This window comes from Fundulus heteroclitus, chromosome 18, assembly GCF_011125445.2.
Source record: "Fundulus heteroclitus isolate FHET01 chromosome 18, MU-UCD_Fhet_4.1, whole genome shotgun sequence".
Lineage (NCBI taxonomy): Eukaryota > Metazoa > Chordata > Actinopteri > Cyprinodontiformes > Fundulidae > Fundulus > Fundulus heteroclitus.
This window is the reverse complement of record NC_046378.1, coordinates 23,136,704-23,150,331: the sequence shown is the minus strand read 5'-3', so window position 1 is coordinate 23,150,331 and position 13,628 is coordinate 23,136,704. Positions and strand designations below refer to the sequence as shown.

Genomic DNA, 13,628 nt, shown 5'->3' with positions numbered 1-13,628 from the left:
CCTGACTTCACCATTCATGATGGCTCCTACTCGTAGCAACATTAAGTAAAACTTCACACTTTGACTGTTTGTAGCAGCTCTCTATTATTGATGTAGTCATTCGTACAGGTGCTACCTTTCAGTGTTCACCGGATGGGAAGTTTCTGCTCTGTTTATTTGCACAAATTACCGCCCAGAACAGCGTTAGTGTCATTGCTATAGTTTCAACGGCAGTGTAGTGGCTAAACCAGCAATGAAGGATCGTAATCTACTGTTTAAAAGTTCAGCACAGCTTCAAAAATGAAAAAAGGTTTTGCAATAAAAAGACTTCAAAATGCTTTCTGAGGCTCACATTGGCGGTATTTACATGTTTAACAATGGCTTTGGATCGAGCGTCCATGTTTTTTGCTACTGTCCGACAATAAGGAAACTGGAACGCACCATTAATCTAAAGAGGTCAAAACACCCAGAAAGCATAAAAGTTAATTTGTCTTTACAAACAGAAGGAAAGTTTCATGAATCTTGAACTGCATTTTAAAGAATCTCTGTTGAATGCAAGACAATCCAGTTCTGGTTTGACAGGTCTAAATATTTTAGATTTTGAACTAGAGGTCCCAAAAGTCAGATTATGACACCTTGAACACGCATGTCCAGGCCTCAGCCGTGGTCTACCCCCTGCACCCAGTTTCCACGCTCATTTCCACAGGTGTTGGCCCCATGTGCAGGTATTCTTGTAGCTTTTTCTGACTGGGCCCGCCACGGCCTGAGCTACCCAGGAGCAAGCTCCCTCTCAGGTGTGTCTCCAGTAGGGTGCCCTTGTTTCTCCTGATCCAGGCATATTTAGCCTATTCTTGTGGTCATCTGTCACTAGGATTATGGAACCACTTAGTCTGATCCCTTCACTGAGTTTAACTTGCCAATGGAGACCAGACCAGGAGCCAAAGCCCCCAGGATCAAGAAGATACGCAGATCCCTTCACCGTGTTAAAATGATGATTCAAAAGAGCTCACCTGTAAGTCTGAATTCATTGTTCTCAGGCAAATGGATTCTTTCCTCTAAGTTGGAGGCGAGTCTTGACCTCCAGCTGTGTGTAGTTCATGTGCCTTGTTGTCTTTTTCATAACGGATGGTAGGATGGAGTGGTGTATGGATAGGGTAGACGTACTCGGGCCTCACATGCAGAAATGTGGGCAATGCCTCCGTCTGCGGGTGGGAAAAGAGCAGGACTGAATAGGAAAGCTCCTGATTTACCAATCCGTCCTTGGGGTCCTGTGGAATCTATAATCAGCAAGATAAAGAGATCCTGGATCCAAGCTTCAGAAATTAGCTACCTCTGTAGGGTGGCTCGGTCACAAGTAGGTCCCTGGGAACTCCTTGTGGTCGCCCAGGATGAGGTGTAAGGGTGCAGCTGAAGAGATTTTCCCTAAAAGACCTGCTGCCTTCACGGTCTGTCTGATGTTTGATGGATGGATGGATGAATAACAATAGAGATGATCAATCAACCCAGAGTCCTTTAAACAGTAAAACCTCTACCTCTTTGCTGGGTAGGAATGCCAAATCAGACACTAGCTTAATTCCAGAGGGCCGATATCCTGGAGCTTTTACATGCGTCCCTGATCCAACACACCTGAATCAAATGGCTCACTTACTGTAGTTCCTCACTATGCAGTCAAGTTCTCCAGAGTCCTGCTAGTGACCTGATTATTTGACTTCACTATGTTGAAGCAGAGTAACAAATAAAAGCTGCGGGACACCTGCCCTCCGAGGACCGGGACTGAGGACCACTGGTGTAGTGTCTGCTCTGACGGTGCTTACGCTCTGCATAATACAGGGGGCCACACCTGATCCAGTGGCATCCTTGGTGACGAGGCATACTACTTATATCAAAAGTTGCAAGTGGACCGAATCACATAACAAAGGGCCGGGACATGACACAGCAGCCTCTGGACACAATATTTCTGTCATGAACACATAAAAACGAGAGCAACCTCTGAGCTCCCTCTCTAGCCATCCATAAATCACAAGTGCACTGCAAAAGCGAAAATAAAAATAAGTCAGATTTTCTTGAACTTTAGTGTATCTGTCCTTGATTTGAGCAGATAAATAAGATGATTTGCCAATGGAATGATTTTTGCCCTTAAAATAGGAACAATTCATCTCCATCGTCTTATTTCAAGTGCAGTATATCTAATTATCTTATTTTAGGGGTCAAAATACTCATTCCATTGGCAGATAATCTTATTTACCTGCTCAAATCAAGGGCAAATATATTGATTTAAACAAATTCTGACTTATTTTTAGTTCCGTTTTTGCAGTGTGAAGGTGAAGCTTTGAATTAAGCTACTGGGCTGAGGTGCAGCATCGACCACAACACCACACATAAACTATGAATCATAAGTCTCCATTTATTGTTGTTTTGACAAACTCATTGTTGCGATGTTGTTGATGTTATAAAGCATATCTAACCTTCTTACTCTTTTCATAGGAAATTATTACTTGCTTTTACATGTTTGTGCTGTTAAATCCTGCAGCTGGCTGGCTGCACAAACCACACGTCCTCTCCACATCGCTACGCGCCTATGACTGCCTAACTTGGCGCAATAAAGACGGATCTTAAACCCTCTCGTTGCTTCAGTCCTGTCACATGTAAAGACAGCAAAAAAAAAGTGCATTAACCTCATCTTGAAAGGGTTTGTTGAAGGGGCAGCGGTGCGAATGATCAGCACCCATTTGTTTGCACTGTGACGCCCCTCGGGCCATGCCGGCCTGGGTGGGAAACCAGATCATCCGCATCAAAAATTACCAGCTGTAACCTATTAATTTTTGTGCTTTTTATCTACTTTTCTGTCAACTATATTAATCGGATAATCTGAAACGGAGTAAAATTCATTTTAACGCGGGTTCCGCTTGAAGGGCTGTAAAAATGTCCCCTTTCAAAGCCCTTCCAGTTTCGGACAGAGCTGTGAAAACAGCTAATTGGCCCAGTGGTGGAGCTTTGGAGTTTATACTTGAGGACAGAAACAAGGGAGGTGTCACAAAAAGGTGGAGGGAGAGGGGGGGGGGACTCCTGGCTGGGGTGAAGCTGGATGAGAGCGCTCGGTGCGCTCTGGGGACCATCCCATCCGACAGAAGGATATTCCCTGCCTCAGGACACACCCTCCTCTCCTCGCTCTCCCCCCCCCCCCACTCTCTCTCTCTCTTTCACTCTCATTGTTTCCCACACTGACTCCGCTTCGGAGCGGCTTCCCTAAACCAGCAGCCATTCAGACGTTTCCACGAGAGGTCTGCACAGGGAGAACCCATTCCGCCGCAGAGATGCAACTTTTACTCGCTGCGCGCACTGGATGAACACTTCCTGTAGCAGAAACGGCGTCTTTTGTCGTTTGTGCCGGCGGACCGAGCCGGAAGACAGCCGGCGGAGATGAAGGGAGAGTGTGTCATCTAATTGGGATGAGAGTTCAAGTCAAGTGAGCAGGCGGATTGGACCCTTAAAGCCTCTTAACGCAGGCGGTGGCAGGAATAAAGCGCAGAAAAAGGAGAGTCGTATGAAGTGTATGGATTTATGCGCTGGAATCCAGAAAGAGGGCTTGCTGAGGTGTGGGCGTTTGGGGGGGGGGTCCTTGGGTCGCAATAGCGGGGGTCAGAGCGGGTTCCTGTATGTTCTCGATGCCATGAAGTTGCCTTATATGAGTTTGAGGGTTTGAGTCCGAGGAAGAGGAGACCTGCGCGCAGAGAAGACGCAGGAGGAGAGAGGAGGAGGAGGAGGAGGAAGAAGAGAGAAAGGTTGAGAGGGTGCCGCCGCTGCCGCCGGAGCGCACAGCGCGGTTCCAGATCCACAGGGATGGAGGGCACAAGAGCGCACAGGATAACTCTGGTGGATCCTGGAAGCAGAGGCGCAAAGACCAGGAGGACGCGCCTCCACCTGCAGCGGGCTGTGATTCTTCTGGCTGTCCTGGCGGTACAGCCGCAGGTAAGCAAACGATTATGGGGCTATTTCGGGCGGCATGCCCTCAAAAGCCCGAGGCTGACCCGCAAATGTAGTTCGGTCTTTATTTCAAAGAGCACCTGCGTGGAAATAGCCACCGATAAAAGTCCACGCACCAGCGGAGCTTTCCCCCCGCTTTGTGCTGCCCTCTTTCTGCTCCCATGGCGATGCGCCCACCTGTTGTTTCAGCCCGCCGCTGTCTGCTACCCTGGGCAGCAGCAGAGGCCGAGCACGCTCACACGTTTATTAGAAATAAGACTCAAAGATCAGAGATATATATATATATAAAAAAATAGACCTTTTTACAGAGTTAAAACGACTATTTTATTTATAGCGCTGTTAGCCGGAGAGTAGAACAACTGACTAGCCTTTCAGAAAACAAGCCATTCATGACAAAAAGAAAAAAAAACATTAATTTGATGATTTCTGCACCAAAGAAAGCGCTTCTTCTGTCTGAAGTAATTTGGTGAATCCTTGCCGAGTACCGGAGCATGGATAAAACCTTAATTACCCACCACACCTCCTCTGTTGTCCATCTCACTGGTTCATAAAAGAGCTCAGCACCTTCATGGGTGTTTCTCTGCACATGTGCAAATCACGGAGACTCCCGGTATCCTACTTCATGGCTGCATGATATGCGTTATTTTATACTAATTTGTCGGGCTTTTGCACAGCAGACCACCAATAAATAAGTAGATATGAACCATTCATATATGATTTTGTGGGGTTGCCAGCTGAAAAAATTAATTAAGGCACACTTCTTGGCCAGCCATTGTCTTCCACCCTATTGACATGATAAATCATTTATTTATTTTGCCTTTTCTTCTTTGTATGAAATGATTTTGTAAACATTTGATTCAAACCTTAATTTGATTAGACACACATTTCTGTTTCTAAATATGGGTCTGTTCCTTTTTTTGTGTCCTGTTTTGCAAAGGCAAATGCGTGCCACACCTTTCAGATTTTTATTAATGCTGAAAATGATGCATCCTTTTTTTCCCCTTACGTTTCAGAGCCGTAATCTACATAATGTCGATCCATAGCTTTTCCGAATAAAGGACATTAAAGTTCGCAACGCTAACACGAACATTTTGAAAAAGTTAAAGGGGCGTATATACTTTTGCAAGGCGCTGTTTGTGAGGATCTGTCGCGGTGGTTCTAGATTCTGGTGGCGTAAAACAAAACAAGTGGCAGTAAAGTGCCCATGAGAGAGAGAGAGAGAGAGAGAGAGAGAGAGAGAGAGAGAGAGAGAGAGAGAGAGAGAGAGAGAGAGAGAGAGAGAGAGAGAGGGAGAGGGAAAACACAGATTATCTTTGCACCTTTTATGCTGCGAGCTGACAGGATGGCTGTGATGTGTGACAGGACCCACCAGGCAGAGAGGTGCTCCTCACTATGTGTGAGCACACTTTTTTTTTTTTTTTTGGCTCCAAACATTCACAAACAGCATCTGTGCTCCTGGGTGTGTGTGGAGCGCAGGGCCACAGGCGACTGAACTCTGTGGCGTGTGAATGTTGAACATCGGGGCAGCGCTGCACCTCTGCAGGAACAACACACTTCTCCTTCTTCCCGCTCTGCACTGCAGAGTCAGGATCCTCTGCAGCTATCCATGCCCCCTTCATAATGCAGGGGGAGACTCGGGAACCTGTGATTCATCAGACAAGCAGTCCCTCCAGTCTCATCTGCCCTGCGTTATGCGTTTTAATGTAGAGCCTACAAGAACTACCTCACTGTGTAATTATGGCTTGCAGAATACGGCTTGAGATGAGATTAGAGCTCCCTTTATTGCACGTCTTTGAAGTTCATCCGTTGTAAATTGCACAAACAAAGCAGGAGACTAAAAGAAATGAACGAGAACCATGTCTCTCATTAATTTCTCCAATATTGTAATTATCAGGCACGTCTTTTCCTTTGAATTTCAGGGGGGGGAGTCTTTGCAGACAACGACAAACTCTTAAACTAAACAAGAGAAATGATTTTCAGTGTTGGGGAATGTGTCAGAGAAAGAAAAGAAAATCTGCAGATTTCAAAGGCTGTTTTTTTTCTCTGTGTGCTTTATTGTGTTTTTTTTTAGAATGGATGAAAAATAAACTTCCCCTCATTAATCGTCGATAAATAATCAGTCAAATAAAGATTTGTTTCACACAAAATGGAGACAGAAACAAACGGACCTCCTGAAAACTGAAGCAAAAAGTGAACATTTATTTCAACTTTAACAAAAAACAAACTTAAAAGATGATATTTGCGCTGCTTCTTACAGAAGATCCACAGCTATGAAGCTCAGAGGCCTCCAGAGTCTAGAGGCACTGTTGGAAATGCTCTTCTGCCTGTTATGAGCCAGCAGGGCCCGATCACATGGCACAGGGATCCAACAGCTCTTGAAAATATGTAAAGCTACATAAGTTACAATAAAGGATCTTAAAGAGGCTTTTGGAGGCGTTTTGAAATGTGTGCAACTGAAACAGCAAAGCTTTGACGTGTGCAAACTTGGAGAACTTAGCCAGAAGCCTCACAGATGCATTCTGAGCAATGAGCTGCAGTTATCCAGGTGTGAAGAAGTCAGAGCATGAATATACATTTCATTTATCAGAGAATAAGCCAAGAGGCCAATGCTAAGTCTCTGTGTACAACTAATAGTTGCAAAATAGCACGATCTCTTCTGTAATTTGTCATGTAGCCATGTTGGGGACATGACATGATGGCCTATTTACAAAATGGTATGTGTGGTAGAAAAGCAGCACCACCGGCACCTCAGGTTAAACATGGTGGTGGCAGTATGATGCTGTGGAGACGCAGAGCTGATCAATGTCGATAGGAAGGTGAACACAGAATCCTGGAGAAAAAGAAACCCTGCGGCAAACAGCTTTAGGCTGAGGCAAAGTGAACGTTCCAGCAGGTCAAATACCCTAAACAGACACGGCCTAGTCAAAGTTCAGACCTAAATCCACGTGAGAATCAGTGCCAGAGCTTAAAGGTGATGTTCAAAGATCGTCTTCATCTAGTCCGACTGAGCTTGAGCTATTTTGCGAGGAACAGTGATCAAAGGTTTCAGGGTCCAGTTGTGTATTTAAAGCTGTTATTAACATATTCTGTGTTTGAGCCAAACAGAATCACACATGCTAAGCAAGACTGCAAATTAATTTTAGAGCAGACATGCTTTTGGAAGGTGCCATATTCTGAATGTTTTCCATGCAAACACAAGTTAAGTTAATTTTTTTGCTCGTTCACCTACAGCCAGCATGTTTTAGACCGTCTCCACGGCCTTTAACAGTGGACCAGAGTTTCATTACTGAGCCGTAAATATTCCCCATTAGAATGGTGGGGACTACTGGTGCGACTCTGAGCCTTTAAGTGCTGAGGGTCTCCTGCAGAGCGGGCCTGGGCCGGGGCTCAGACCAGCTCTGCCTCCCTGTCTCGGCTCTGACTGAGCGCTGAAATGCTGGTATGTGGGGAATGGCTCCGGCAGCGAGCGGAGGAGAGGAAGAAAGGAGGATGTGGAGTGATGAGCGCCACTGTATCTCTGCAGGCCTTTTGATGTAGACAAGTCCACCCCCCCCCCCCCCCCCCCCCCCCACCCCCCTCCCTCTCCACCCCCGACAGGGACAGGGTGCAGCGGGGGGACACTCGGTCAATAACAATGGGCCGGTTTTGGCTCAGCCTGGGCCTACGTTGCATATAGGTTCTTGCTGGTTCATGCTTGTGTTTACAGCAGCTCTTTGGATTTATAGCTCTGATTATCAGCGCTACGCAGCCACAATGTCTGCGGATCACTCAGAGCATCAACAAGGGTTTAGTGGCGAACTGAGATTATGGTGGGTTTATTTCTGTAAGCACAAAGACAAAAAAAAAAAGAAGAAGAAGAAGCACACAGTTTCCCTCGCTCGCACGCACATACCTGACCCTTCTGCTCTGGGAGTCTCAGGGGGTCTTATTAACTCCGGCGTGTGTGTATGGGTGGGCGCGCGTCCCGTCTCCGTCCATAATAAACAAGGAAGGGAACCCTGAGAATAAAACAGACGATGGATACGGAGCAGAGGAGCCGACTGTCGCCGTCGGGAGAGAAATGACAGGAACATCACAGCTTTGCATTGTGAAAGAAGTGAGGAGGAGGAGGAGGAGGAGGAAGAGGAGGAGGAGAAGCCCGTGTTGCCCCTTGGGAGCAGAAGATGAGGGAAGAATAAGGAGGGAGTGTGCTGGCCACACATAGTAAAGGAGACGAGGAGATGAGGCAAACAGGGGGAAGTTGAGAGATAAACATTTAGAGGATTATATGACAAGTGTGTTGGTGTGTCTGTTCATAATTTAGATGGAAACGTTTGTTTTTTCCTCATCAGAGGTCAGACCGAGTTGTGGGAATCAAAGTTATGTCCCTCGTCCTCTCTCTTGTAACACAAGAAACACAGTGCATGGGGTGCAAAACTTTTTTTTTTTTAACCAATAAAACAAGTGTGCCCTTCATTTGTGTTTACTCCATTACTCTGATGTCCCAAAAAAATCCACTTCAGATGCCTTCAGACACCACCTGCTGAGTAAATATGGTCCACTTGTGTGCATGAATCCAGCTGTCCTGTTTCTGGCCTCAGAGGTGTGTGTTAGAGACCGTTAGTGAGCAAACAGCATCATGAAGACAGAGGAAGACGGCAGACAGGTCAGAATTAGGATATAAAACAATATCACAAAGACAAAAATGAGAGTAGAGCACAGCTGCAAACCAACCAAGATATAACCCTTCATCTAAATTATCAGGACAGACATTCAGAGCATTAATCTGAGGGGTCATTATTACCTTTGGAGGAGCTGCAGAGATCCACCGCTCAGGTTGGAGACTCGGTTACGCAGTCCATAAATCTGTCCATCGTGGAAGAGCTGCCAGAAAAAATAGAAGCCAATATTGGGAAAAAAGGACAAACAAATTCAGTAACACTTTATTTGAAGTGTTACATGACATAACGCCTGTTATGAACATAAATGACTCTTTATGAATGTTTAGGACTGTTGTCATTAATTGTCATTCGGTAAATTATGACACTATTAAAGCAAAGTTGACATTGTTTAAAATGTCTTTGTTATGACAAGCCCTTAATTTAACAAAACCCCAAGCCCTTAAATGAACCTAATCCCAAATCAAGCCCTTAAATTAACTTAATCCCAAATCAAACCCTAAACTTAACCTTGTCTCTGTTAATGTCATGTTGTCATGACAAAGCCATTTTAAACAATGTCAACTTTGCTTTAATAGTGTCATAATTTACCGAATGACAATTAATGACAACAGTCCTAAAAATTCATAAAGAGTCATTTATGTTCATAACAGGCGTTATGTCATGTTTATGACAGTGTAATGTCAGTCTTATGTAGACCCCTTCAAATAAAGTGTTACCACAAATTCTAGTTTAGTTTAAAATAGACAATGGTGGTCTATGTTCCCCTTCCAGTAGGACAATGATCCCAAACATACAGCCTGGTCAAAGTCCAGACTTATGTCCAATTTGACAGTCTGTTGCAGGAGACATCATCTCGGATGTCTTTATTCAACCTGATGGAGGTTGAGCTGTTTTGTAAAGAAGAATGGGCAAACATTTCAAGCCGCAGATTTGGCAGAATAGTAGAGACATGCTCCAAAGGGCTTGGAGCTGTGTCTAGTCCTAAATAAGGATAAATAGAACATGCATCACTTCCCTTGCCGTTAACTGGTATGAACTGTTTTTGGTCTATCATATAAAATCCCCTTCACATGCACTGAGATTTGTAACGCCACAAAATGTTTGCTCAGGCAAGTATTCTTAGTGTTTACCAAGTGAATCAACTTCAAATAGCTCTATTCGTTTATAGCTCTATAAAAAAGTTTCTTCCTCAGCATTTTTGTAATATTTTTACTTTTAATAACGAATTTCACCAGTATCCAACTCGTAGTAGTTGTCTTATCAGGCCTCCTTACTCTCGCACAACTCAAACACAGTTTAGTGTATTATACAGAGAATCAAAGATATGGAACAGTCTTCCCACATCATTGACAGATCTTTCTAAAGAACAATTTAAACGGAGAGTAAAATTGCTGCTACTTAGTTGTCTGAACTTTCCATATGGATTTGTGGTCTAAATGATATTTTTAACTGTTTTATATATTGAAATGTTGTTGTTTTTGAAACATATTTGTTATTATGGAGACTGCCACTCATTAAGCCCCTTGAGGGTTTTTTAGCAGTAGTCCATCACATTTTCTTCTTTTTTAATGAAACGTGATTCTGTTTTTATGTTTTGTTGTGAAAATAAATAAATAACAAAAAAAAAAAAAAATGTGGAAAAGTTGTTGGAAACATCTGCAAGGCGGTGAATAGCAGCACATTTCTGAAGATGACAACACAGAGCCTCTCTTTTCTAATGGCATGCACCCTCGTTGGGATGCAAAAGCTCAGCAGGAGCTGAAGCAGCGGCATCTCACTCTGTGATTAGACAGCATACACAGCAAAGGTCCCCCGCAGGGGATCCTGCTTTGTTGAACCGCTCCATGGGCTGTGCAGTCTTACCAACAAATGAGTCAAACTAAACAAGAAAACGCTTCAAAGCTTTTAGTCAGATTTCTCAAAATCACTGCGAAGCGGCTAGAAGTTGAGCAAAAGTTCCCAGAAGCAACTTTTATTGCGTTCTAGTTCGTTCTGATGTGAATCTCCGTGTCGTTTCAGTTTAACAAACACCATCTCCTCATCTCTCTCTCTCTCTCTGTGCGCTCAGGGCGCGAGCGCTGCCGGGACGTTCGAGCTTCAGATCCGTCACTTCCAGAACCCGCACGGGTTCCTGCAGACCGGAGACTGCTGCGACCTGCAGGCCGGCGGGGGACAGCGCTGCTCCGCTAGGGACCAGTGCGACACCTTCTTCCAGGCCTGCCTCAAGGAGTACCAGGCTCGGGTGGTCCCCACGGGAGCCTGCACCTTCGGCTCAGGCACTACAGGCGTCCTGGGTGGAAACTCCCACTCGCTCCGGCACCGAGGACACAACGCCGGAGGAGGAGGAGGAGGAGGAAGAGAGGATGGGAGTGACGGACACATTGCCATTCCCTTCAAATATGCCTGGCCGGTAAGTACAGGGGGGGGGGTGTGCTTGTTACCATTATGGTTACCAAGGGAACAGGCTAAGCTTCAAGTACAATACAATCCTCTCAAACCAAGCTTAGATTGGAGTGATGATAACCCCACGCTGTCAGAGTTCAGATGATGTTGCTTTTCTATTACTGGGAGCCATTATGGCTGTTTTCATCACATCTGGCGCTGACAGCTCCCTGATTCCAGTTAAATGTTTGGCGTTTTGAAGAGAGAAACAAAGTCCCTCCACAAAGCAGGAATCCATTTCTTTCGGGGGAAAAAAGAAACCCTTCATTTTTTTTACGCCACGACACACTTTTATAGACTATTTCATTAGGCTCTTTTTCTGAGACTGCACACGTTGTGAGGCAGCCCAAATACTGTTTGTATTTTAGCAGATTTTTTTTTTTACAGGAAAATAACAATCATGGGTTTTTATTCACACTATTTATCTTCGCCGTCTCCAAATCAGCACCTTTCCCCTCAGCTTCCTCTGCGGTTTATATTCGGCTTTAATTCATTCTGGGAAGCCCTCAGCTGTCATCTGCTGAAAGCCTCTCGGGGTAATGGCCGCTGTTTCCGAGCCACCTCATCAGTGCGTTTAAAAGATAACACGAAATCTAACAAAATAAACCTTCCTGATCTGCATGCCACTCAGTTTCTACATGCAGATGAATTAAAGATAGATGCCAATTAAAGACTGAATTACCATCAGGCCGTATCAAATGGTTTGGATCCTGTTTTACTGCAGCTGCGTTCAACGTTTTTTCTTTTTTTTTTTCCCCCACTCTTCACAAGGACGCACTTAAAGCCTGCAAACCAGAAATATTTTTATGCCAAATGCTTGTTGAAAGCCTGCAGATTTTATCCGCCTTCAAACAATGCCCTGATTTTCCCCAATGCTGATATGAGTCGGTTGAGGTTAAGCATTTTAGCCACCAAGCAAAGTTGAGCTCAAAATTTATTCATAAAGCACAATCTTTTAATTTTACCAACATGTTTCTTCTGATTAAAAGCAAAATGAATGCTTTAGAAGGATGGAGAAATGGTGGAGGAAGCTGTAGATTAGGGTGATGACATGGAGGCCTTCCATCCTCAAAGACTTGGAGATCATCACTAGAGATAAACTGTCAAAACACCAGTGGGAACATGCAGAAAGCTGAGCAGAAATTATTTGGGTTGCACTGGGATCTGCTGACAGAAGACGTAGAAAACAGATCAGCGACAGGTACTGGGAGTTCAGTTTGTGCTAAAAACTCAGAAACAACCTTGTTATTAGATGTAGATTAGAAACATCGTGCTGAGACAAGATGCTAATACTGAGGTTGTCAAAGATTTCTGCTTCTGAATCACAAAATAAAGACTTCTAAACACAAACTCTCACTGTGCATTACTGCTAAATCAATTAGATGTGGTTATAAAGACATAAAAAAAGACTCAACAATCAATTATGGTCTATTTGTGACTGCTGGTTAGAGCTCTTTAACATTTACAGCACAGAAATGCCTTACACACAACCATTCTGTTTATTTACCTTCCTTTTTGACATTTTTTTGTGACCCTGTAAGAGGTCCTGACCACAACGTTCAGACTCACTATTTTAATGTATTAAAGGATATAGTTTAAGTAGTTTGTTCAGGTAAGCCCAATATTTATGTGGGCCAGTTTCAGTTTCACCGGTTTCTTGTCTCTGTTGGCGCTCCTTCCACCCACCCAAATGTTTTTGGTCTTTCAGGACGTTTGAACTTCACGCTCCTGATGACTAGACTTTACGTCTTCATTGAATGAAAGAAGTAATTAATTTACCAAAAGCACGGCAGAGTGGCCCGAGGGTTTATTGATTATTGAACTCTGCTTTTTCATTCCCTCTGCAGCCTGCTTTCTTTCTTTGCCCCCCCCCCCCACACTTCTTTTACCATTAAGATGAAAAAACAACAAATAAAGGTTGGGTGGATAAAAAAAAAACAGACAAATCAGAGGCTGCTTCCTTTTCAGACTCCATTAGCAGCTAATGCTTGTTTAAAGCTCAAAAGAATCCCTCTAAAAAGGACTTTAAGGTGGATTCTTGATTTTCGGCGGGTCTTTAGAGACTTCATTTGATTTTTCGGCTGAAAGTATTCTTCCTGCTGTCTTCTCCTCCCGATTTTCTCTCCGCCTTGGTTCGGATCCTTTTCTCTTGATGCGTTCCAGGTTTGAGCTCTAATCTTGGTATGTCGTAAGGATGCGTGCGATGTGGCTCCAGATCCAGCGTAAGACGTGTTTCCATCACTCCTCCGGGCGCGTCCCAGAGTCCCTGCGCTAAAACAGTTTGATTTACCCGATGAGGATAAAAGCTTTTTGTCCCTCCAATGCACCGGCACACATGAATGCTACACAGCGCTGGCTTAGGTTTCCTCTCTGTAAGCGTTATCAGCCCCTTTACCTGTGAGACTCACTGTCCCAGAGCCAATTATCTTCCCTTATCTGTGTACAGTTTACATGTGAGCGTGCTGGATGCATGCTGCGTGAGCGCCGCGCTTTATCCCCCCCGCCCCCCCCCCCGTCATGCTCCCCTGGGAGGTGTGTGATTGGCAGGTGTGAGTGTGAGAA

General features: G+C 44.5%; 1 protein-coding gene across 1 annotated transcript in view; it reads left to right on the top strand.

Moving 5' to 3' along the window:
- Positions 1-3,125: 3,125 nt before the first annotated feature.
- LOC105939158 (protein jagged-1b) overlaps positions 3,126-13,628 on the top strand; it is a 72,559-nt gene continuing 62,056 nt past the window's right edge. The window contains exons 1-2 of the mRNA XM_012881223.3: positions 3,126-3,948; positions 10,693-11,034. Coding sequence (XP_012736677.2) covers positions 3,820-3,948; positions 10,693-11,034 — 471 coding nt within the window. The 5' untranslated portion in view covers positions 3,126-3,819. The remainder of the gene's footprint in view (positions 3,949-10,692; positions 11,035-13,628) is intronic.